The sequence below is a fragment of the Balaenoptera ricei genome, chromosome 1 (assembly GCF_028023285.1).
Source record: "Balaenoptera ricei isolate mBalRic1 chromosome 1, mBalRic1.hap2, whole genome shotgun sequence".
NCBI lineage: Eukaryota > Metazoa > Chordata > Mammalia > Artiodactyla > Balaenopteridae > Balaenoptera > Balaenoptera ricei.
In genome coordinates, this window is record NC_082639.1 from 25,650,496 (window position 1) to 25,673,651 (window position 23,156).

General features: G+C 51.3%; 2 protein-coding genes across 3 annotated transcripts in view; one reads left to right on the plus strand and one right to left on the minus strand.

Annotated features, from left to right (window-relative positions):
• HDAC1 (histone deacetylase 1) overlaps positions 1-12,747 on the plus strand; it is a 43,177-nt gene extending 30,430 nt beyond the window's left edge. The window contains exons 4-14 of one of the 2 annotated variants that reach the window (XM_059918007.1): positions 4,750-4,824; positions 6,457-6,595; positions 7,056-7,197; positions 8,297-8,389; positions 9,591-9,699; positions 9,781-9,921; positions 10,522-10,630; positions 10,724-10,854; positions 11,111-11,263; positions 11,803-11,851; positions 12,130-12,747. In XM_059918007.1, the coding sequence (XP_059773990.1) occupies positions 4,750-4,824; positions 6,457-6,595; positions 7,056-7,197; positions 8,297-8,389; positions 9,591-9,699; positions 9,781-9,921; positions 10,522-10,630; positions 10,724-10,854; positions 11,111-11,263; positions 11,803-11,851; positions 12,130-12,157 (1,169 nt within the window). In that variant the 3' untranslated portion in view covers positions 12,158-12,747. The remainder of the gene's footprint in view (positions 1-4,749; positions 4,825-6,456; positions 6,596-7,055; positions 7,198-8,296; positions 8,390-9,590; positions 9,700-9,780; positions 9,922-10,521; positions 10,631-10,723; positions 10,855-11,110; positions 11,264-11,802; positions 11,852-12,129) is intronic. The other variant, XM_059918012.1, reaches the window with a different exon arrangement.
• A 267-nt stretch (positions 12,748-13,014) lies between these two features.
• MARCKSL1 (MARCKS like 1) lies at positions 13,015-15,313 on the minus strand. Its single transcript, XM_059896633.1, has 2 exons — positions 15,031-15,313; positions 13,015-14,209 (listed from the first exon to the last, which is right to left on the minus strand). Exons 1-2 carry the CDS (start codon positions 15,115-15,117, stop codon positions 13,700-13,702), a joined length of 597 nt encoding a protein of 198 aa, XP_059752616.1. The 5' UTR covers positions 15,118-15,313; the 3' UTR covers positions 13,015-13,699.
• Between the last annotated feature and the right edge of the window lie 7,843 nt (positions 15,314-23,156).

The window sequence follows — 23,156 nt, forward strand, 5'->3', positions numbered from 1 at the left end:
GACACTGATGAAAGAAATCAAAGATGACACAAACAGATGGAGAGATATACCATACCATGTTCTTGGATTGGAAGAATCAATATTGTGAAGATGACTATACTATCCAAAGCAACCCACAGATTCAGTGCAATCCCTATCATATTACCAGTGGCATTTTTTACAGAACTAGAACGTAAAATCTTAAAATTTGTATGGAGCCACAAAAGACCCCGAATAGCCAAAGCAGTCTTGAGGGGAAAAAAACAGAGCTGGAGGAATCAGACTCCCTGACTTCAGACTATACTGCAAAGCTACAGTAATCAAGACAATATGGTACTGGCACAAGAACAGAAATATAGATCAATGGAACAGGATAGAAAGCCCAGAGATAAACCCACGCACCTATGGTCAACTAATCTATAACAAAGGAGGCAAGGATATACAATGGAGAAAAGAGAGTCTCTTCAATAAGTGGTGCTGGGAAAACTGGACAGCTACATGTAAAAGAATGAAACTAGAACACTCCCTAACACCATACACAAAAATAAACTCAAAATGGATTAGAGACCTAAATGTAAGACTGGACACTATAAAACTCTTAGAGGAAAACATAGGAAGAACACTCTTTGACATAAATCACAGTGAGATCTTTTTTGACCCACCTCCTAGAGAAATGGAAATAAAAACAAAAATAAACAAATGGGACCTAATGAAACTTAAAAGCTTTTGCACAGCAAAGGAACCTATGAACAAGACGAAAAGACAACTCTCAGAATGGGAGAAAATATTTGCAAACAGATCAACGGACAAAGGATTAATCTCCAAAATATATAAACAGCTCATGCAGCTCAATATTAAAAAAACAAACAACTCAATCAAAAAATGGGCAGAAGACCTAAATAGACATTTCCCCAAAGAAGAGAGAAGAAGCACATGACAAGCTGCTCAACATCACTAATTATTAGAGAAATGCAAACCAAAACTACAGTCAGGTATCCACCTCACACCAGTTAGAATGGGCATCATTAGAAAATCTACAAACAACAAATGCTGGAGAGGGTGTGGAGAAAAGGGAACCCTCTTGCACTGTTGGTGGGAATGTAAATTGATACAGCCACTATGGAGAACAGTATGGAGGTTCCTTAAAAAACTAAAAATAGAATTACCAGATGGCCCAGCAATCCCACTACCGGGCATATACCCAGAGAAAACCATAACTCAAAAAGACACATGCACCCCAATGTTCATTGCAGCACTATTTGCAATAGCCAGGTCATGGAAGCAACCTAAATGCCCATCAACAGACGAATGGATAAAGAAGATGTGGTACATATATACAATGGAATATTACTCAGCCATAAAAAGGAACGAAATTGGGTCATTTGTAGAGACGTGGATGGATCTAGAGACTGTCATACACAGTGAAGTAAGTCAGAAAGAGAAAAACAAATATCGTACATTAACACATATATGTGGAACCTAGAAAAATGGTACAGATGAACCGGTTTGCAGGGCAGAAATAGAGACACAGATGTAGAGAACAAACGTATGGACACCAAGGGGGGAAAGTGGCACGGGGGAGTGGTGGTGGTGGGATGAATTGGGAGATTGGGATTGACATATATACACTAATATGTATAAAATAGATAACTGATAAGAACCTGCTGTATAAAAAAATAGAATAGGGCTTCCCTGGTGGCGCAGTGGTTGAGAATCCGCCTGCCAAGGCAGGGGATACAGGTTCGAGCCTTGGTCTTGCAGGATCCCACATGCCGAGGAGCAACTAAGCCTGTGTGCCACAACTGCTGAGCCTGCACTCTAGAGCCCACGAGCCACAACTACTGAAGCCCACGTGCCGCAACTACTGAGCCCGCGTGCCTAGAGCCTGTGCTCCACAGCAGGAGAGACCACCGCAATGAGAGGCCTGCACACCACAACGAAGAGTAGCCCCCACTCACCACAACTGGAGAAAGCCTGCACATAGCAACGAAGACCCAACACAGCCAAAAATAAATAAATAAAATAAATTTTTTAAAAAAAGAGCCCTCTTTAAAAGTCATGAGGGACACAAAATAATTAAAAAAAAAAGAAAAAGAAAATATTTTAAAAAATAGAATAAATTCAAAAATTAAAAAAAAAAAAAAGGATGAGGCTCTCTAAGGACTTCGAGACACCTTACTGACTTGATTCAGAGAGATGTCACTAGTGCAGTGCTTTATAACCAGGGGTGTCTACAGGGACAATAACAGAGATGAAGAGCTAAGCTCTTTTTTCAGTATTTACCAACACCTAACCTAGGAAGTTAATACCTGTAATAAGACCAAATAAGTCAGGTTTCCTTGCTCTTGGCTAGAATGTAATTTAAATGCTTTGTGGTCACTTTGAGAATTTGAGAATCTTAATCAGAAGTTCTGACATAATTTTTAATAATTAAAAATGGGAACATAAATAAATGCAATTTTTATTTTTGGCAGATAGTCTATCAAAACATGAGGCTTATGGTAGAAACATGATAAAAGGGACTTGTGCTGGTAAAATTTGGAGGCATTCTTGTCCATTTTGTAGATGTATAAACTGAAACCCAGGGAGGTGAAATGACTTTCCCAGGGTAACACAGCAAGATAGTGGTAGAATGGAGAATGGAACTCCGGTTTCCTGATTCTGGACTATTTTAAAATATGTTGCACATAAAATATTTCAGACACACACACACAAAATATAAAAAATAATGCAATGATCATCCATGTCCCTACAACCAGCCTAAGAAAGAAAACATTGCCAGTACAGTTGAAGCCCCCCGGGCACCTCTTTTTGATCACATGCCCTTTCTCTTCTACTCCCCTCTCCACCCCATTCCCACCACCACCAAGGTGTAAGCACTATCCTGAAGTCAGTGTTTAATCCCATGTGTCTCTTTCTGCAGTATGCTTTTTAGTGCCTTCTTGACCTACGTCTGCCTCCCCATCTCTCACCCAGTATTGCTCCCTGTCAGTCTAAAGCCAGCCTAAGAATGAGAGAAGTATTTATAGTGGGAAGAGGGAAAACCCATAGAAAAGTCCTCCCTAGTCTCACAGATTAGTCCCAAGTGAGGGTCTGCTCTCCCATTTTACGCCTTTTCCATCTGTAATCACACAGCTCCCTTGAGCTGGGAATAATGGACTGGCCATTTGAGCCACATGTTGGTTTGGGGCCTGAAGGAATATATTTTTTCTCATTTCTAAAATACCAATTTCTTGTCATGGGAGCTCCACATCTCAAATAGGAGTATAAGCAAAGGTTGGAAACCCAGACAGCCCAAACCCACTGAAGGAGGAAGCAGCCAGAGAGGGAAATCAATTGCCGATGGATAAATAAATAGCCTGGCTTCAGGGACCAAAGTTCTTATTGACACAGCCTCCCAGTGTTTACCTGGGAAGTGGGGGAGAGAACCACCTACTGCCTACCCCCATACGCACGCCACCCTTCCTCGGAGCACTGTGCTTGGCAGGGCACCAGATCAGAGCACCCTCCAAGTTTAGGGCAGTGCCAGAGGTGGTAACTCTTGTGGTTATTGCAAACCTTGAGCTTCAGCTGTGTCTCAAGAGGTCACCACAGTCTAAGCTGGGCTCTCCTACCCTCCTCACCCTAGGGCTCCTCCTCCTTGCTCTACTTTGGGAACCCCTGTTGATAATAGTGCATGCAATGGGAAGGCTGGGACAAGAGAACAAGGATTTAGCCCCACCCCTGCCTCTAACTTCTGTGTATCATTGATGTCTCAGCAGTTTCCTTTTCTGTGAGAGCAGACTTGGAGCCATAAGGTTCCTCTGTAGCTCTGAGTCTACAGCCTTCAGGTGTGCTTCCCTTCCTGTCTTTTTCATTTTATTTGCATTATTGTTCGCATGTGTTTCCACATTATGTGTTAGTTTGTACTTTTACCCCTTAGGCCTGAAATAACTTTCCTCCAGTTGTCACTTGGTATAGTAGAAAGAGCACTGGACTGTGGGAGTCAAGACACCTGGACTCTGGTTCTACCACTGCCTGGTTATATAACCTTGGGCAAGTCACTTAACTTCTCCACATCCGTTTGTTCCTCTGCTCAGTGGGGTTGATATTTGTCTCGTCCAGCTTTTATGGGGTTGTTAGGAGGATCAAATGAGACTGTGTATGTGAAATTACTGGGGAAGAGGCCAGAGTATATTTTCGTAGGCTTTTAGGACAGGCAGACCAATCCTTGAATACCGCCTGCCATTTACTGACAGTTGACCTCTTTGAGCCTGTTTCCCCATTTATAAAATAGGACCAAATCCTACCTCAGGTGTGTGAGGATAAACGACACCAGGTACTTAAAGCACTGAGCATAGTGTCCGGCACATTGTTAAGCATCCAGTGGATGACAGTATAGGTCTCTGTTCTTCACTTCCTTGTTGGCCAGCTGGAGTGAGGTCCAGGAACAAACCCAGGCTGGAATAAGAGTCTATATTTTTCTCCCTCAGGAATGAACCAACATTTTCCAAGTACTTACTTGCTAAATGCTTCCCCATATAAGATTTCTATCAATCTTCTCAACAATTGGGTAAGGTGGATGTCATTATTGCTAGTTACAGATAATGAACCAAAGCTCAAGAAAGTTAAATGACTGGACCCAGTCACACAGCCAGTAAGTAGTAGAGCCTGGACAAGAACCCAAGCCTTCTGAATCCAAATTCTGCATTTTTTTCCATCAGCTCATAAATATGTAAACAAAAACTAAAGGAAATTGTGGAAACTAATCTTTTCCTATGTTTTTTCAAGTTAACGTTGGTGAGGACTGTCCGGTATTTGATGGCCTCTTTGAGTTCTGTCAGCTATCTACTGGTGGCTCTGTGGGTAAGGAATATACATCCCTCCTTAAAGGCTGTGCTGGGTTGTACTAGTGAGGTCTGTCTTTTAGGCCACTGTCCCAGTGAGGCTGACCTGTGACCATGTAAAATGGTCCTGTGAGTTTTTACCTTAGGTCTTGGAAATGTCCTTCTGGTTTAGTCCCAGCCCAGGTTCAATCTGACATGGTACAGACAGGTGTCCTTGGCTGTCCTCTCCTACCAAGACATCCTATATACAGGAACTCTCTGCAGACCTCATGGGCTTGTTGAGATGCTGTACATAAAAGTAACTTGTGAACTGTACAGTGCTATAAAAATGGGAAGTGTCATCATCTGTGTCTTACAAAAGAGCATGGTAATTACCTTTAGAGGTCAGAAATACTCCCCACACATCTCACACTTCCATTAGTAATGTCTAGATTACCTCCAGGATCACTCTACGCTTTCTTTTTTTTCTTTTAAAATATAGGAAGTTTTTTTGTTTTTTTTTTTAAATTAATTAATTAATTTTGGCTGCACTGGGTCTTAGTTGCAGCGTGTGGGATCTTTAGTTACGACGTGCATGCGAGATCTAGTTCCCCAACAGGTGATCGAACCTGGGCCCCCTGCATTGGGAGAGCGGAGTCTTACCCACTGGACCACCAGGGAAGTCCCACTCTACCCTTTCTTAACAAATGTTTATTTTTCTATGATCATTGTTTTTTCTTCTCCCCCCTCGCTACCACCTCCTAATATAATCTCAGAAAACAGAGAAGTGCACAGGGAAAAAAACTGACTACAATCACACTGTCAACAGATAACCATCGTTACCATTTTGGTGTTTGTACATCCATGCTTTTTTCTGTGTGCATATATTTGGACATAACATATATACATCTATATTTTACAAAAAACGTGTCATATGTATAGTTTTGTGCCTACATTTTTTACTCAGTAAATCTTTTTATTTATTTAATTTTTAAATTTATTTATTTTTGGCCACTCCATGCGGCTTGGGGGATCTTAGTTCCCCGACCAGGGATTGAACCCCGGCCCCCGGCAGTGGAAGCGTGGAGTCCTAACCACTGAACCGCCAGGGAATTCCCTCTATGTTTTTATTGCTGTTAAAGTTATATTGCCACAAAGGCACTTGCACACATAGTGTGTATTTCTCTCTCACTTCTTCTTGGACCTATTTGTACTTTAAGCCTCTACTACATTTGATATCTTCAAAATATTTTGACCATGAACCACATTTAGAAGTATTTACACTTGCAATCCAGGTTATGCATGCACGTGCACAACACCCTCTCTCACTGAAGCCAGTTTCACAAAACAGTGGTTACCTTTACTGTTATTCCGATATTTTTATTCTAGTCTGTCTCATTTAAAAATATATATACTAATCATAACCCACTAAACCAATTTTAAGGCCTACTAGTGAGTTACCACCTTCAGTTCAGAAAACAGTTTTTTTAGAGTAGCCAATATCATGTTTATTCCTGTTGGAATAGGGTAGGGGGAGAGGACTGGCTTGTGAATTGTACAATACAGCTGTTGAATAGGCAGGTCCTACCTCTCACTGGGTTCCCTTGGCTTCTTGGGGGAAAGGGAGAGAGTGGCTTGATAACAGGCTTGTGTTCTTTCTTCCCACGTCCAGCAAGTGCCGTGAAACTTAATAAGCAGCAGACGGACATCGCTGTGAATTGGGCTGGGGGCCTACACCATGCAAAGAAGTCCGAGGCATCTGGCTTCTGTTACGTCAATGATATCGTCTTGGCCATCCTGGAACTGCTAAAGTATGCCTTCCTGGCCTTGTCTCTTGGAGGAGCACCTTAGGCCAGGTTCCCATTTCCCTCTCCCCCGGGCTTGCCTCCCTAGTTTGCTTTTCCTAGCAGTGTGCTGGCTAGGATGTGTTCGGTGAGTGTCTCTGGCCATCTTCTCCTTGACGGGGTCTTGATTTGATCTGAGCCCACGGCAAGATCAGGGGCAGGCGCTGCTCAGATCCTGCCTCCAGAGTGTCCTTGTGTGGCTGGAGTTGACCCTGGCTGTAGAGTAGGAAGATCGGACTTGATCGGCTTGGTCAGGCCTCTGGAGACACCCTGCCGCTCTTCCACCTTCCTTCAGCCAGTTTCCACGTCTCTGGTGCTTAGAGATACCTGAGGGAGGCAGCCAGCCCGGTAAGCTGGGACCTGGCGCCCTTGGCGCGTCCCACTCCCAAAGAGCCCCCAGAACCCCCTGACCCCCTTCTGATCCTAGGTATCACCAGAGGGTGCTGTATATTGACATTGATATTCACCACGGCGATGGCGTGGAAGAGGCCTTCTATACCACAGACCGAGTCATGACTGTGTCCTTTCATAAATATGGAGAGTACTTCCCAGGAACTGGGGACCTACGGGTGAGAACTCCCTTCAGGGGCCAACCAGCTCACCCTCAGCTGCCAGCTCTTAACTCTCCTATCTCATGTCACCAAAAACCACTTCCTGCGTCTTCTGCCATTCAGAATACCACACCCCCGCCTGGGACACCTGCCATGGTCTCTTCCCCTCTCTTATTCTGGAGGAAGGGAATGATGGTACATAAAGGGTTGGAAGGGATGGGGGTCTCCTGACTATTGCACTTCCCTCCTGGCCACAGCTGAGTTGCATTACACTATTCACCTGTCCCAGACAGCTTGAATTTTAGGCTAGAAACATCAGGTTCTTTCTCATGGGCTAGGAATTGGGACCTTTATGGACCATCTCAAGGGTCCTTAATATTTTTAGGTTACCCTCCCCTTTGACCATCTGACTGAAAGCTACGTACTCTCTCCCCATAAGTACATGAAATTTTACATTTGATATCAAATAGTTAATAGACACCTCCTCCTACTGAAGCCCATCCATGGACCTCAGGATAAGAATCCCTGGAAGCTGATTCATTAAACTGTTCTGCTTGTGAGAGCATGAATACAATGAAACCAGCCATTTTGCCATGCCAGTGGCCTTGGGTGAAAAAGTGGCACTAATTCAGTTGTTTGCTATGGCAAGCATTATAATAACTGAGCCTTTACAATTTTGAAGAATTCTTCCATTTCTGCTTTCCTTCCACACCTCCCTAGAGAGGAGAGTGGTGGGTAGAGGAGTGAGCAGTAAAGCGCTCTCGAAAGGAAAGGGTTGTTGTGGGGTAGGTGTTATTTCTATGGTCCAGCCCCCAGCCACCTTTAACCCAGTCCAGAGGGAGAGGTCTCATGCTGTGTGGTAGGATATTCAGTCTCTGGTCCCATAAATGATTCTCAGCCTGGGTGCAGACTCAGTGGTGTGTCCAGAGACGTGAGTGAGACTTGTTCCACTAGTGAGGGAAATGGTGCTAACCTGCTCTGTCCCTGGCCCACCTCATGGGCCCAGCTTATCTCTCTTAGAACCACTGCTTCTTTCCTTAGCCTTCCAGCCCTCATCCTTGAACTTCCTCCTAGCTTCATCATCTTTCAGTTTTACTTTAATGTGCTTCTTGATTAGGATATTGGGGCTGGCAAAGGCAAGTATTATGCTGTTAACTACCCGCTCCGAGATGGGATTGATGACGAGTCCTATGAGGCCATTTTCAAGCCGGTAAGTGGCTTAGGCTTATCCACCACTGGGCTATAAACAGGATTGATCTAAGGGAGGGGTAGCAAAGCACCTCCAGTGTACTTCGGGAATTCTCCCCACTGAGAGGCTGGCTGGAAATGAGATGTGTTTGAACCCTGGATTGCATGCTGTATGGCCAGTTAGGGGAACAAAATTCATCCAGATATTTACTGATGCCTTCTGTGGGTCAGGCTTTCTGCTGGATACAAGAATAGTTAAGACATGATCCATGCCCTTGAAGACCTCACAGTCTGTGGTGTGGGAGGCAAGCACGTCCCCAACAGCATGTGGTCAGTGCTGTTTTTGAGGGATGAACAGAGGAGCGAGAGAGAAACTGCTGCCTGGGCTGGGGAAAGGGTAGTCAGAGATGATTTCACAGAGGTGGTGACATTTGAGCTGGACTTTGAGAAATGAGGAGTTACCCATGTGAAGGAGGCGGGGGCTGGAGGGGAGGGTTGGCATTCAGCAGAGGGAACAGCACCAGCAGAAGCATAGAGGTGCCAATACGTAGTATGTAGGCCAGTATGATGTGGGGGAGGAATGTTGAAGGATGTGGTAGGAAATGTTTGTCGGGGTCAGTATTTCAAAGGGAGCCTTGAATGCCATGCTGAGGAGTTAAATGTTCACCTGTAAGCAATAAGGAACCATTACTAGAGTAGTAACCTAGTTAGGTTAGGTTAGGTAGTCGTTTAGCAAACACCAGGTGCCTACTATGTACCTTGTAGTAAGGGCGACAGAAAAGCCTAAGTTATGGTCTCTGTCCTCAGTTACATTAGAATCTAGTTGTGAGAATGAGATAAACAAAAGTGAAGTGCCTCCTCACAGTATAAGGCTCAAAGTCTGTAGGACCAAACGCATAGAGCAGATGCAGCTAAGGGTCAGAAGGGCTTCTTGGAGCAGCAAAAGAAGGGAAAGATCTAGGGAATTGATAAGGAGGCTGTTTTAGGCTCCTTATTAGAGCTAGAAGCCTCTTGGAGATCCTCTCAAATTGGAAAACTGAACAAATTGGGGAAATGAGAAGCCCAGGCTGGTACTCCCTTTTCTCTACCGCTCAGCCTGAGGGAGAGTGGAAAGGTAGGAGTGAGTGATAAGGAACCGAAGAAAGTGCTCCACCTACACTTTTCAGCCTGAACCTCAAATAGCTTTTCTTGAGGTTGGTAATGACCAGGTTGTGTCCTTTCAGGTCATGTCCAAAGTAATGGAGATGTTCCAGCCCAGTGCAGTCGTCTTACAGTGTGGCTCTGACTCCTTGTCTGGCGATCGGTTAGGTTGCTTCAATTTGACCATCAAAGGTGAGACCAGGTAGCATAGAGACCCGGGGGCAGGGTCCTGCTGGGTGCTCCTGTAACTTGGCACACCTTCTCCCACCAAAGGGCACGCCAAGTGTGTGGAATTTGTGAAGAGCTTCAACCTGCCTATGCTGATGCTGGGAGGAGGTGGCTACACCATTCGTAATGTCGCCCGGTGCTGGACATACGAAACAGCTGTGGCCCTGGACACGGAGATCCCTAATGGTAATAGCTGCAGGGCCAGATTGGGCTGGGCAGCGTGGGAGCTTACGTGTCCTTGAGTTCACAGCCCCTTTCCCATTGGCTCTACAACCTCTCCTCTTCAGACTCTGATTCTCCTGCTGTCCTCTTGTGGTTTTCAGACCATAGCTGTCAGTTTTTTCTGAGTCCTTTAGTTGACCGTGTCCCCTGTCCCTCAGCTGCTAGTCTGGACAAAATTATCAGTGCTTATCTATAGCTTTGGAATTCATACTCTGTAGGGTAACTGGGGTAGTAAGTGAGGGAGTGCTCGCAATGAATATTGCCTAAATTTTTCTAAACCAGGGGCTTCAGCCTGCTCCATACACACACACACACACACACACACACACACACACACACACACACACACGTGCACATGCACACAAACACACCACTGGTGTGGACACTGGAGAATGGCTTTAAAAAAAATTGAAATCCTATAGGTACCCAAGCCTCACCCTATCTTGGAGGCATGCTTCTCTGTTTGATAGCTGGGCTCACAGGTCCACATAAACCTACAAATGCTTTTCTCAGGGTCCCATGGCAGCCAGGTCTCTTAACTCTCTCACCTTCCGCCCCAATTAGAGCTTCCATACAACGACTACTTCGAATACTTTGGACCAGATTTCAAACTTCACATCAGTCCTTCCAATATGACTAACCAGAACACTAATGAGTACCTGGAAAAGATCAAGTGAGTATATCCTCCCCCACACCCCAATTGAACATTCCAGGCTCTGGTTGGTCCCTGAACAGAGCCCAGCCACCTCTCTACCATTGGCCATAGACAGCGACTGTTTGAGAACCTGAGAATGCTGCCCCACGCACCTGGGGTCCAAATGCAGGCCATTCCTGAGGATGCCATTCCAGAGGAGAGTGGCGATGAGGATGAAGAAGACCCTGACAAGCGCATTTCAAGTAAGACCCAGACCCAGGGGCCTCTACCTTCCCACTCTGCAGGCAGTTCTGACTTCCCTCCACTGTTCCTGGCTCCACATTCTCCCCAAGCTGCCCACCTGTTGAGAAACCCAAGTACCTGTGCCTGTAGGGACAATTTATAGAGAGTCCAGGTCCCCTTCCCTTGGTGTCTTTTGGGGGAACATGCAAGAAAGCGCTGGGCAGACCCTGAGATAAAGAATCTGCTCTCCCACCCATATTTCCCATTACCTCCCAGTCTGTTCCTCGGACAAACGAATTGCCTGTGAGGAAGAGTTCTCCGACTCTGACGAGGAGGGAGAAGGCGGTCGCAAGAACTCTTCCAACTTCAAAAAAGCCAAGAGAGTCAAAACAGAAGATGAGAAAGAGAAAGACCCAGAAGAGAAGAAAGGTGGGTTTGGGTTGGGCCAGGACTTGGATCTTGAGCCCCAGGCCCTGGAGGAGGAATTTATGTAGGGCACTGGGAGGAGGGAGCTGACTCAGGCCCTGCCAGCTCCTTAGGGCTCTTCCTTAGCTACTTGGGCCTTTCACTGGTTCCCAGAAGTGGCAGGGCCCACAAAAGAATGAAACTCAATTCGTCATCTTCACTGGCTGATTGAGCCCTGCCAGGCTCCAGAGCCAGGGACATGCCTGGGCTCCCTGTGGTCAGGAGCGTGGCTCTCACATACCACCCAAGCCCTTTTCTCAGTGCTTCACCCGTTTCCCAGGGGGCTGCCTCCACCCACCGGGTTCAGGCTCTAGCAGGCTGGGAAACCGGTCCAACCTGTTTGTCCTCTGCAGGGCTCGCTGGGAGGGCCTGGAATGGGCTTTTCTCTCTTTTGTATGTCCAGTGAGCTGTAGTGTTGGGGAAGGGGTTTCAGAGTAAGTGGAGATCCCATGGGTCTTTCCAGAGGGGCTGCCCTTGGCCATCCCTGCACTCTTATGTTCTAGAAGCCACAGAAGAGGAGAAAACCAAGGAGGAGAAGCAAGAAGCCAAAGGGTGAGGAAGGAGCTGTCTGTCATCTCCCTGGCATTGGAGCACCAGCCCCTTTGTCCCACCACGCTGAGAGGGAAGGCGCAGGGACAGCTGGTCCAGCTTACAAAGGCCTCTTTCAGGGACCAGTCTGTCTGTCTCTGCAGTTCTAGGCAGAGCTAGGAAGCCCCAGCCTTTAGCAGTCACCTGGGCAGCCGGGGTCCTGTGGAAGTCATTGTACCCACACTTTTGCCTCAAAGCCTCTAGGGTGGGTTATCTCATGCCAATCTCTGTTCTCTCCACAGGGTCAAGGAGGAGGTCAAGTTGGCCTGAACAGACCTCTCCAGTTCTGGCTGCTTGCCAAGTTGCCCACCTTTATCCCACAACCCCTCAGATTTTATATTTTCTATTTCTCTGTGTATTTATATAAAAATATATTAAATATAAATATCCCCAGGGACTAGACAGGAACCAGGGCCCTGAGCTCAGGGCACACGTGTTAGGTGAGCTTTTCTAGTAGCTGCCTCGCCACCCATCCCTCCCAAACTCTTAATTTTGAACCATAACGGATGCCAGACCTGGGTGGAAGGGATACACTTAAAGCAGCCATAGGACAAAATCTTGAAGCGCCTGCTTAGTAGCTTTGAAAAGGTGCCCTTATTGAGCATTTTAGAAGGGGTGGCTGGGTCTTCAGGGACTCCCTGTTGTTCTCAGGCTCTTGTCATCAGCCATTTTTAGATTGATTCTGTTCTCATACCTTCCCACTGGCCCCCAGTGAGCCAAGAAACTCACACTGCCTGCCCTCTCTGTCCTCCCCCCAATTCTGCAGATGAAGATTGGTAGTCTAGTTTCCTTTTTGAGATACTATTTTCGTTTTTGTGAGAATCTTTGTAATAAAATGGTACATTTCTACACCCTCCTGAGCTTGTCTCCTAGTAGTATCCCTGGGTTCATTTCGACTCCACTTCTCTGCCCTTCTGGTGTCCATGAGGATCTGGGCAACCCCTCAAAAACAAAAGAACCCCACAAACTTACCTGTCTCAATCCCCCCTCAAGGTCTGAGGTAGACCAATCTTCTCACCCTACCCCAGAAGACCACTCATTAAAAAGCACCACTAAAGGGACAACATTTATTCCTTTTCCAAATGTTACAGTAAAACCAGGTGGAAGAGAATGGTTTTAGCAGTTAGAAAAAAAAAAAAAAATTACAAATCTGGGGTTTGGCCATTAAAAGTTATTTACAACAATGGGAGGGGAAAAAAAAAAAAGACAACAAGAAGTTGTTTCACATTACATACCTCCCCCCCACCCCAAAGCTTAATACTTGCTTACCAAGTCAAAAAAGAGACACAGTTGATTCACAAGCTGGAGGTTCGAACTTGAGTAAGACATTTAGAAAAACCTAGACAGGGGCAGTGTCCTCCCCAGCCCAGGGGCCACTAGGCCCAGCACAGGAGACTACAAACAACGGGAAGGTGGACACTCAGGGCGTGGGAGTAGGCACCCCCACCTCTGGCTCAGGGATTTGGGGAGTAAACAAAGCCTACTTGGAAAAGAATTGGGGAAGAAAACCAGCAATTGCCTTCTGGACAGGTGGGGACAGGGAAGGAGGCAGGGACAGGAGCAGGAGCATTTCACATCACTAACCTAACTTGGGAAACTGCAAGGGACCATCTTCGACTGGCCTTAAGAGGAAGACCAGATGGATGATGGGAGAATCCACAGGAGGGAGAGGAGAGGGAACGTGGCTAGGGGGCAACAGCCCCTTCCTTTCTGGGGCACAGGAAGGCAGCCAGGGCACCAGGTCCAGGCAGTGACCTCACAAGGACAGCACAGTTTTTGCAGCTTAGAGATCACCCACCTGCCCCCACCCAGCTACTCATTCTGCTCGTTCGCTGGTGTAGGGCCACTCTCCGGCCCCGAGGGAGTGGATGGCTCTGCGGCCTGGGGCCCTGCCTCTTCTGTGTCTCCTCCCTTGGAGGCAGCGCTAGCCTCTGCCCCTTTGGCCTGGGGCTCCTGGCTCTCAGGGGTGGCGGCAGCCTTCCCTTCCAGGGCAGTGCCTTCCTCGCTGCAGGCACCGATCTCCCCCTGCTCCTGCTCTTCCTCTGTGGGTGAGGAGGCAGACGAATCACCCCCTCCCTCCTTCCGATTTCTCTTGAAGGACAGGCCACTCAATTTGAAAGGCTTCTTGAAAGAGAATTTCTTCTTCTTCTTGGGGGTCTCCTTGGGGGGGACCTCCCCCTTGGCCTCAGCGCCCTGGCTAGGGGGTGCCGGCTCGATGGCATCGCCAGTGGCCCCGGCTGCCTCCTCTGTTCCGTTCACGGGGGTCGACTCCCCTTCACCTTTGGGGGATAAGTCTCCATTGCTTTTCACGTGGCCGTTCTCCTGCAGGGCAGAGGAGACAGCAATGAGGGCCGGGGCTCTTACTCCCCTCCCCCAGCCCGCCTCTGACCTCTTCCACGCAACGGGGTCCCGACTCATTCCGCCGCACCCCCAGAGCCTGGTTGTAGCCTCACCCCACAGCCGGCATCCCGTCAAACCTCTCCCTCCTGCCCCGCACAGGCGCGCAGGGGCCGCGGCCAGCAGGAGGCGCTGGGGTCCCGGGGCCCCCACCCACTTCCCCGGGGGCGCGCTCTCTATTCCACGCAGGGCCGCCCGCGGCCGCGTATCCCGGGCTGGCGGGCGAGCCGTGCAGCCGATATTGGGCGGGAAGCCGCCCCGGGGCGCTGTTCCCCGCACCCGGACGGCCTATTTTCCCAGCCTCCTGCTTTGTGTAAACGGCCCCCACCCACCTCAGGCTCTCCCCACCTCGCGGCTCCTCCCTAAAAAAAAGCCGTGGGCTATCGAGGTCGAGTCTGCGGGGGGAGTGCCCTCCCCTCCGGCCCCCGCCCCGCGGCCCCCGGGCGCCCCCTTGGCGCGGCCCAGCAGCGCCTTTGTTCCCCGCGCGGCACTCCGGGCGGCCGGGGGGCAGCGCCGGGGGCCGGGGCCGCGAACAAAGAAGGCGGCGGGGCCCGGCCGGCGCCCCCTCCCCGCCCCTCCCCTCGCTTCGCCCGCGGGGGCTGCGGCGCCGAGAACAAAGGGACCGGGCGGGGGAGGGGGCGCCGCGTGTCCCGGGCCGGACAAAGCGCGCGGCCCCGGCCCGAGGCCCTAGAGGGGGCGAGGTACGAGAGGAGAGGGCCGAGTCGGGCCGTGCCGAGCGCACCCACCTGTCCGTTGACCTTAGCGGGGGAAGCGCCTGCTGCCTCCTCGGCGGTCACGTCGCCCCGGGGAGCCTTGGAGCTCTGGCTGCCCATGGTGGGGGTTCTGCTGGGGGGCGCCCGGAGCCGCCCCGGGCTCGCGCCGCAGGGGATAGTTCGGTCGGGTGGGCCTGGCCGCCGGAGGGGTGGGGCTCGCGCCTGAGGGGGAGGGGTGTCGGGGGGAAACCGAGCTGCACCCCCGCTCCGCGCCCAACCCGCTAGCTGCACCCGCCGCCGCTCCGCTCCGCGCCAGAATGCCGCCCGCCGCCCGCCGAGCCGCCTATATATATGCGCCCGGAGCTCGGGGCGGAGCCGGACATTTAAATGAGCGCCCAATCGAGGGGCGGAGGCGGGCTCAAGTCGTGGGCCCCACTTGAGCGGTGGGCGACGCTGGCGGTCTGGTCCCCCCAACCCACACGGCTCCCGGGGGCAGGTGGGGTCCAGGGTGGGAAGGAGAGCGGCGGGTCCCTGAGGCGAGCCCAGAGGCGAGCTGGGTGGAGGGGGGCTCCTAGAGGAAAGAGGACAGAGCAGTCATCCCCTCCTCTCACCGCTCACCTCTCAGGTGGACGCCCCAGCTCCTGGAGTGGCCCCCATCGCCTTGGTCCCGCATTGGCAGCCCCTGTCAGTCTCCCCCTAGAACTCTTCGAAGGGCTCACATGCCCAGACTCGTCAGCCGGCTGGTCCCGAGTTATGCTCCAGAGAATGTGGTCATGGAAGTCGCAGGGCCCTAGCTGGGTTTTGTGCCCCCTCAGGCCGGGAGACCGGTCCGAGGTCCCGCCAACGTGCCTGCCTGTCCCGGCCAGCTTGGGAGGTCTGACCCACCGCAGGGTCACTCTGGTCAGACTGGTGAGGTTGTCCCTCATCCCTCCTCTCAGTCTCTTGGTGGCCCGTCACACTAAGCCCCCACAGATAAGCTCACCTTTGGTCCCTCCTGCTCTCAGCCTGGACCATGACAAAGTCCCATCTGGGGTGGTGCCGTGATCTTGAGGGGCATCTCCATCCCCATGTGAAAGCCGAGGAGCCTGAGGCTCAGAGACCTGGACATAACCTGTCTGACTTCGGTGCTCTCCCTTCACATCTGCTCCCCTACATCAGGGTTCCCCGAAGCCGGCAGAGGAGGCCCGCGGGTTGCGGGGGGCGCTCAACAAACCTTAAAACACTCCAGTTCCTGAGGAGGAGGAGCCTTGGATGGCCCCTTCAGGACAGCCCCCAAGCTGCCCAGTCCAGCCATCAGCCCCACCTGAGTAGGGGAGCCCGGAGACAGGGGCAGGGTGGAGGAGGCTGGGGACTCTCCAGCTGGAGTCTCCTGCCACTCCCCCTAGTCCGGGCCAGGGGGAATCCCAGAGTCCTGGCTGGCCCCGGTTGTGTGTCTGGCTGCCTGCCCTCGGCCCCCAGGAGGACGGGGATGGGGGCTGGAGGAAGCAAAGTGTTGCAAAAGCAAGGCTGTGTCCTGGACAGCTCAGCACGTCCCTCCCGTGCCCCCTCCCTCCTACAAGTATGGCCTCCTGGGAGGCCTGAGGCTGTGAGGTGTGGAGACACCCCAGGGCCTGAGAAATCAGGAACTCCCACAGATCTGACAACAGAGGGGCGGGGAGAGCTGAGGTGGCTTCTACACACCAACTCATTCCTGTAGCCTCCATCCCCACCCCCACTCTGAGACTACAGAATACTCTCGGCTTCATTAGCACCCCCCATTTTACAAACTAGGACACTGAGGTTCAGAAAGGGAAAGTGACATGTCCAAGGGCACATAGCAGATACCAGTAGCTGAGGGTAAGAAAGAGTTTGGAGAGACCTGCAAAAAGGGGCTGGGGGCTGTAAGGAAAGTCCTGGAAGGAGTCTCTGTTGAGATCTGGGGCTGCCTGGTCAGCGTGGGAGGCGAGAAGAGCTAGCTTTGGGGAGAGGAAGGGGCACTATGCCCCACTGCAACTCACTGACAGGACGGTGACTTCTCTACCCACCGCCACTAAGGGATGGACGTTGTGACCCGCGTCTCTGTCTCGGCCACAATAGGGAGCCCACAATGCTGCCAGGCGCGGCCCGCACTGGCTGGCAGGGCTCAGATGGAGGGTGTGTGAGTCCTGGAGGAGTTGGAGTCCGAGGTTAGGAGCAGATGCTAAGGCTCCCGATTTCCAGGCGCTGCCCCGTGGGGATGAGAGGCAAATCGCCGGGATGATTCCAGGAGGACAGAGAAGCATCAGGGCTAAAGGACCCCGAGTCCCCAGAGCCCCAGAGGGAGGCTAGTCCACAGGGGAGCCCAAGCGTCCCCCACCAGACATTGAAGGAGGCTGGGGAGGGGGCACCTGGGAGCTGAATCCCTCAGCAAATCCAGGTCCCAGCCGAATCCGGCTTCTGGAAGAGGGAAGAGGCTTAGGATGCTGCGGGTGTGAGTGGGGGTGGTATAGCAGACCCCACGGCCTCCTCCATCCACACTCGGCTCCTTCTTCCCCAGCTGCTGCCCGCCCAGACAATGCGCCCATTGTTCTGTATCTCCAGGGGCCTGTGTGCAACTGTGTGCGTCTGTTTTTCTCTGTGTGTGACTGTGTATTGCTCGGTATCTGTCTGTGTGTGAGAGACTTTGTGACTCTGTGTATGTGTGTGTGTGTGACCAGGTGTGTACTTTTGTAGTTGTGTGAGTCTGCATCTTTGTTTGGCGATGTGTATTTAGGGTGAGAGAGAGAGACTTGGTGACTCTCGATGACTTTCTGAGTCTTTCTGGGTATGTGCCTGTCCGTCCTTGAGGTTGTGTTGGTGACTGTGTCTGGCTGTGATCGGGTGTGTAACTATGAGTTATGTGCATAAGAGAGTGGCTACTTGGTGTTTGTGTGAGTGGCTGTGTGTGCCTCAGCCAGGCAGGTCGTGATGCTCAGGACCTTTGAGATGTGAGCTTTTGCCAGGGCAGAGTGGCAGGGGAAGGAGGAGTGGGCAAGACAGGGGGACTCTAGGATGGATGGGGGAAGCTGCAGAGTCTAGACTGTTTCGCACATCCCCCATCTGTCCCAGTTCTCCAGTGAAGGCTCAGACGCTGGTCCTGGCCTGAGATGCTCCTAGTCCCCATGGACAGAAGGGAATGGGACCCTGGGAGAGCACTGGGTGGGGCTGAAGGAGGGCAGAAAAGAGCACCGCCTCATCGAGAAGGCTGTGGGGACACTTTGAGGCCTCTGAGGAGGGCCCTGTGGTGGTGATCAGGTTAGACGCGAGGTGAGGGGTGAGGGCAGTATCTTGTCAGAAATGGAGGATGGGACTTCCTAGGGGAGGGACCAGCATATGCCAAGGCCTGGAGAGGGGAGGAGACACCAGGGGATGGCCAGGTCCCAGTGGAGGCCTCAGGAACGGTGACTTGGCACAGCACAGTTCCCAGCCCCAGGGTCCCCATCTCCTTCCCGGGAGCATCAGCTGGACTCGGAGACCTTAGTTCTGGCCCCAGGTCTGCCTCCTGCTTTAACCGTAAGCCAGTCCTCTCTCCTCTTGGGCCTCAGTTTATTCATCTGCACAGTGACAGCTTGGCCTCTGTGATTCATACTCATGGAGACTGGAGTTCCTCCTTCTGCTCCTGCATGGCAGAGCGCCAGCTGTGAGTCACGCAGGGCCCCTGCCCTCAGGGCTTTCCTGGCAATGCCTTCCGAGGACAAGAAAGAGCCAGAGCAGGGTCAGATGAGGGGCCTGTGGGGCGGGGGGGGGGGGGCGCTGGGGATGGAGGAAGGGCTCCGAGGGCACAAAGGGGAACAGCAAATGGTTTGTATGGGGTGGGGATGAAGGTAGAGGCCTTGTCTGGAGCAAGATTTAAGGGACAGGATCCTAGGATTTGGGGACTGGCTGGCACCGGGATGGGGGTGGGGATATGGGAGTGATGATGTTGTAGCCCACATTTCTGTTTTGGGTGACACCTGCCAAAATGGATTCATGACTGAGATAGGGCATCAGAGGAAAAACAAACTTGGGAGAGAGTTGCTGAATCTAGCCTTGCTGAGTTGGAGGTGCCCAGGGAATATTTGCGGGGGACATCCAGGAGGAAGTCTGAAGTCTATATGTTTCAGCACATAGACATGTGATCATGTTTCCTGAGCCAAAGGCCAGGGCCCAAAGGCTAGGGTCTGGCTGGTGACCTTAAAGGGATAACAGATAGAAGTTTTTCAGTCAGAACTGACCCCAGGAAATCTGGATCTCTGGTTGCTGCTAGTAAGAGGGTGACTGGAGCCAAGCAGTGCATGAGGTCACCCAGGAAGTCCCCGGGCGGTGGGAGCTCTGCCACTGGTGGGGCCAGCAGCAAGAGAGGGCCCCAGGAAGGGAGCCAGCAGGGAGGAGGAGGAAAAACCCTAGAGGACAGAATCATGAGATCCTTGACCACACGGGAGAGTTTTAAAAAGGTAGGAATGGGGACTTCCCTGGTGGCGCAGTGGTTAAGAATCCGCCTGCCAATGCAGGGGACAGTGGTTCGAGCCCTGGTCCGGGAAGATCCTACATGCCGCGGAGCAACTGAGCCCATGCACCACAACTACTGAGCCCGCGTGCCACAACTACTGAGCCCGAGCGCCTAGAGCCTGTGCTCCGCAGCAAGAGAAGCCACCGCAGTGAGAAGCCCCCGCACCACAACAAAGAGTAGCCCCGGCTCGCTGCAACTAGAGAAAGCCGGTGCGCAGCAATGAGGACCCAATGCAGCCAAAAATAAATAAATAAATAAATTTACTTTTTAAAAAAAAATGTAGGAATGACCAACGGTGATAATAATCATAGCTGCCAGCATTGATTACATGCCTATTGTATGCCAAGCCCTGTGCCAACTGCTTTCCATACGTTACCTCGTGACCCGGTGAGATGTGTGGCATCATTGTTCCCCCTTACAGAGGAGGACACTGAAGTCCAGGGAGGCGGAGTGTTTATGTGAGCAGAAGAGGAGGAGGTCAGGACTCAGAGGAGCGCGGCCGTGCTGGGTTCAGCCGGAGGCCTCCACACAGGGTCCTGATGCTTCCAATTTGGGAGAAGCAGTTAGGGATGTCGGCAGGGAGAGGCAAGGCAGCTGCAGGGCCGGGATCCCTGGGACTTGACTCCCCAGCACCATGGGCACGCTGGGTTCCGGCTTGTTTGTCAGCAGGACCCAGGTGTGCAGCCTTCCTGCCAATCCTGGGCCTTGAAACTGGGTCTGGATACTGGGGCACCTCAGGGGCCCTTCACTGGGACCCACCATCCAACCAGTCACCACATCACAGAGACAAGGGATTCTGGAAATTCCCTTTCAGGATTTTAGGCCACCCAAAGCTTTCATTTCTCCCTTTCCCTCCCTCTTCCCCTGGTCTCTGTGTGTGTCTGTGTGTGTGTGTGTGTTGGGGGTGGCTGTGCAAACTGGACAGGACCCAGCCACTATCTAATAGAGCTGTATCTCTGGGGCTCAATTTCTCCAATAGCTAAAGGTGTGTAATCCCAGCTTGCCTGCCTATCTCCCCCAGGCTCAGTGAGGTCACCAGAAATTCAACCCAGTTATTCTGGGCTGCCCTCAGCCTCTCCCTTCCTCCCTCCCTCCCCTTTCCCTAACTTTCAGTTTCTTTTCAGATCCTGGGTGCCTTTGGGGGAAGAGGTGGCCAAACCAGTGGAATGTGGACTGCTAACAACTTTCCAACCAAAACCCCCCATTTAGGGGAAGTCCCTTTAACAGGAAAACTGAAACTCTCTCCTAGTCCAGTTCCCAGTCCCATCCTTCCCTCTCCACACTGCTCAGACCTTAACCCGTCACCTCTCCCATTCAGCTTCGTCCCCCAAATGATCTGGATCCAGACTACAGCTACCTTCCAGCTTTGTGACTCTGGACAAGTCCCTTCCCCCTGCTGAGCCTCGCAACGCCCACTCTGTAAAACAAGGACACCAGGTGCCACTTCGAGTTGTGGCAAAGGGTTCAGTGAGGTACTGCTGTGCGGAGGCAACTGTAGTCGTGAAGAGCTGGCTCCGTCATATCCCAGCGGTGTGGCTTTAGGCCCTATCTGAGCCTCAGTCTCCTCATCTGTAAAATAGGAATGATGATCATACCTACTGCTCAGGGTTATTGTGAGACAAATGACCTAGTACCATGACGTAAAGTCCTGAGAACCAAGCACTTGAGGCGCAGAGCACGCGGGAACATTCTACAATGTTCCCAAGTGCGATTACATGAAATGCTGGGCAAGGGCCATTCCCTTCCCTTCTCTTCCCTTCCTGCCCTAGGGAGAGGAGGTAGGTGTCTAGGACCACCCTGGGATAACCTTGCGCCCCCTCCATCAGCTTTCTTCTGGGGCAGGTGGTGGAGGACTGTTCTAAGGATGCTGAAGTGTTCAGAGGGAAATTTATTTGGCTCAGTCAATTCCTTAAATGGTAAAGGAATCTGCCTCTCCCCAGAACCCTGAGGATTTTCTTTCTTTCCTCTCACACCCCAGAAGTATCCCCCGGGGACCTCCTTTTGGTGACTTTTCCCAGAAAAGACATACTCTGGACCCCCCTCCAACGCACACGTCATCTGTCTGTCTCCTCCCAGCCTCTCACATTCTCCTTCCCTCCCATCTGTCTGCACAGGGAGGCCTTACATCCCAGGGACTGGCCCTCAATGCTCCATGTTGTGGCTCAGAGAGATCGGGCTCCCAGCCTCACTTCCTTCCTCTTGCTCCTTGGCCCACTGATCTTTAACTCTCCTGACTTTTTAGTTCCTCAGAGCTGAGCCTCTCCCTCCCCAGGGCCTTTGAACAGGCTGTTCCCTCCACCTACAGTGTCTCTCTCCACTTCTCTACTTGCTGAATTTCTACTCTTCTCTTAAACCACTCCTGAGGACTTTCCAGATTCCCCAGGAGGAAGGGATGGCTCTCCCACCACCCGCTCCACACCTCTGGGCTTAGGGTTCCCACCACTCGGTTTCCCAAACCAGGAACCTGGGCTGCATCACCAGGCCACCCCCGTCAGCTCATCATCCCCTGTCTCCACCTCCATAACTGGCCCTTCTCACCTGGACCTGGGCCATTTCATCAGCTTTCTCACCTGTCTTTCTGCACAAGTCTAGCCCCTCTAGCTGTTTTCTGCCTCAGGGTCACTTTCCAGTAGAGGGTGCTCAATAAATATCTGTTGACTGATGGAGTAAATGAGTGAAGGAATGAATGAAAGAGTGACAGAAATGTAGAATCAAGCATATCCCCCTTGGCCTTAAACCTTTCCATGGCTCCCTACTGCCCTCAGGACAAAGTCTGTGCCTTATATTTAAGGTCCTCCCTGTCTGATTCCCCATAGCGCACTCTGGGCTTTTCCCCAAGCTGTACGCCGTTCTCCTTCCTGCATTCATGTAGCATTGTCCTTCTTCCCTGCTATGCAGCAGGGAAACAAGATGGGTTGTTGAAATAATCCAGGCAAGTGATGATGGGGAACCTGCACTAAAGAGAGAAGGGAGAGTCAGCCAACACCAACATTTCCTGAGCTAGACTCTATCCTCAGTGCTCGGGACTGCGAGTGTAGCCTTGGAGCTTAAGTTTGAGATGACTATGAGGGTCCCCGTGGAGACACCAGGCTGGCAGTTAATCGATCTATGAGCCTGGACTTCAGAGGCGAGCTTGGAGGCCTCCCCGAATTTTTTTTTAAATAAATTTATTTATTTATTTATTTATTTATTTATTTATTTATTTATTTATTTATTTATTTATTTATTTATTTTTGGCTGCTTTGGGTCTTTGTTGCTGCGTGCCGGCTTTCTATAGTTGCAGAGAGTGGGGGCTACTCTTTGTTGCAGTGAGTGGGCTTCTCATCGTGGTGGTTTCTCTTGTTGCGGAGCATGGGCTCTAGGCGCACAGGCTTCAGTAGTTGTGGCTCGCGGTCTCTAGAGCACAGACTCAGCAGTTGTGGCGCACGGGCTTAGTTGCTCCGCGGCATCTTCCCAGACCAGGGCTTGAACCCGTGTCCCCTGCATTGGCAGGCAGATTCTTAACCACTGTGACACCAGGGAAGTCCGGCCTACCAAATTTGAAGCCACAGGACTGGATGGGATCCACCGAGAGGAGCAGCTCAAGAAGACAGTGCCGGGGGCTCTCCAACTTTGAGACTCTGGGTGGGGGACCAGCAGGGGGATTCAGCTTGTGGGCAGAGAAAGGAAGAGA

Bases quoted from the DNA above. Each gene is read 5' to 3' on its own strand.
- MARCKSL1 (XM_059896633.1), bottom strand. From the start codon at position 15,117: ATGGGCAGCCAGAGCTCCAAGGCTCCCCGGGGCGACGTGACCGCCGAG. The intron at 14,210-15,030 runs GTGGGTGCGCTC...TCTGCCCTGCAG, and splicing joins CCGCTAAGGTCAACGGACAG to GAGAACGGCCACGTGAAAAG.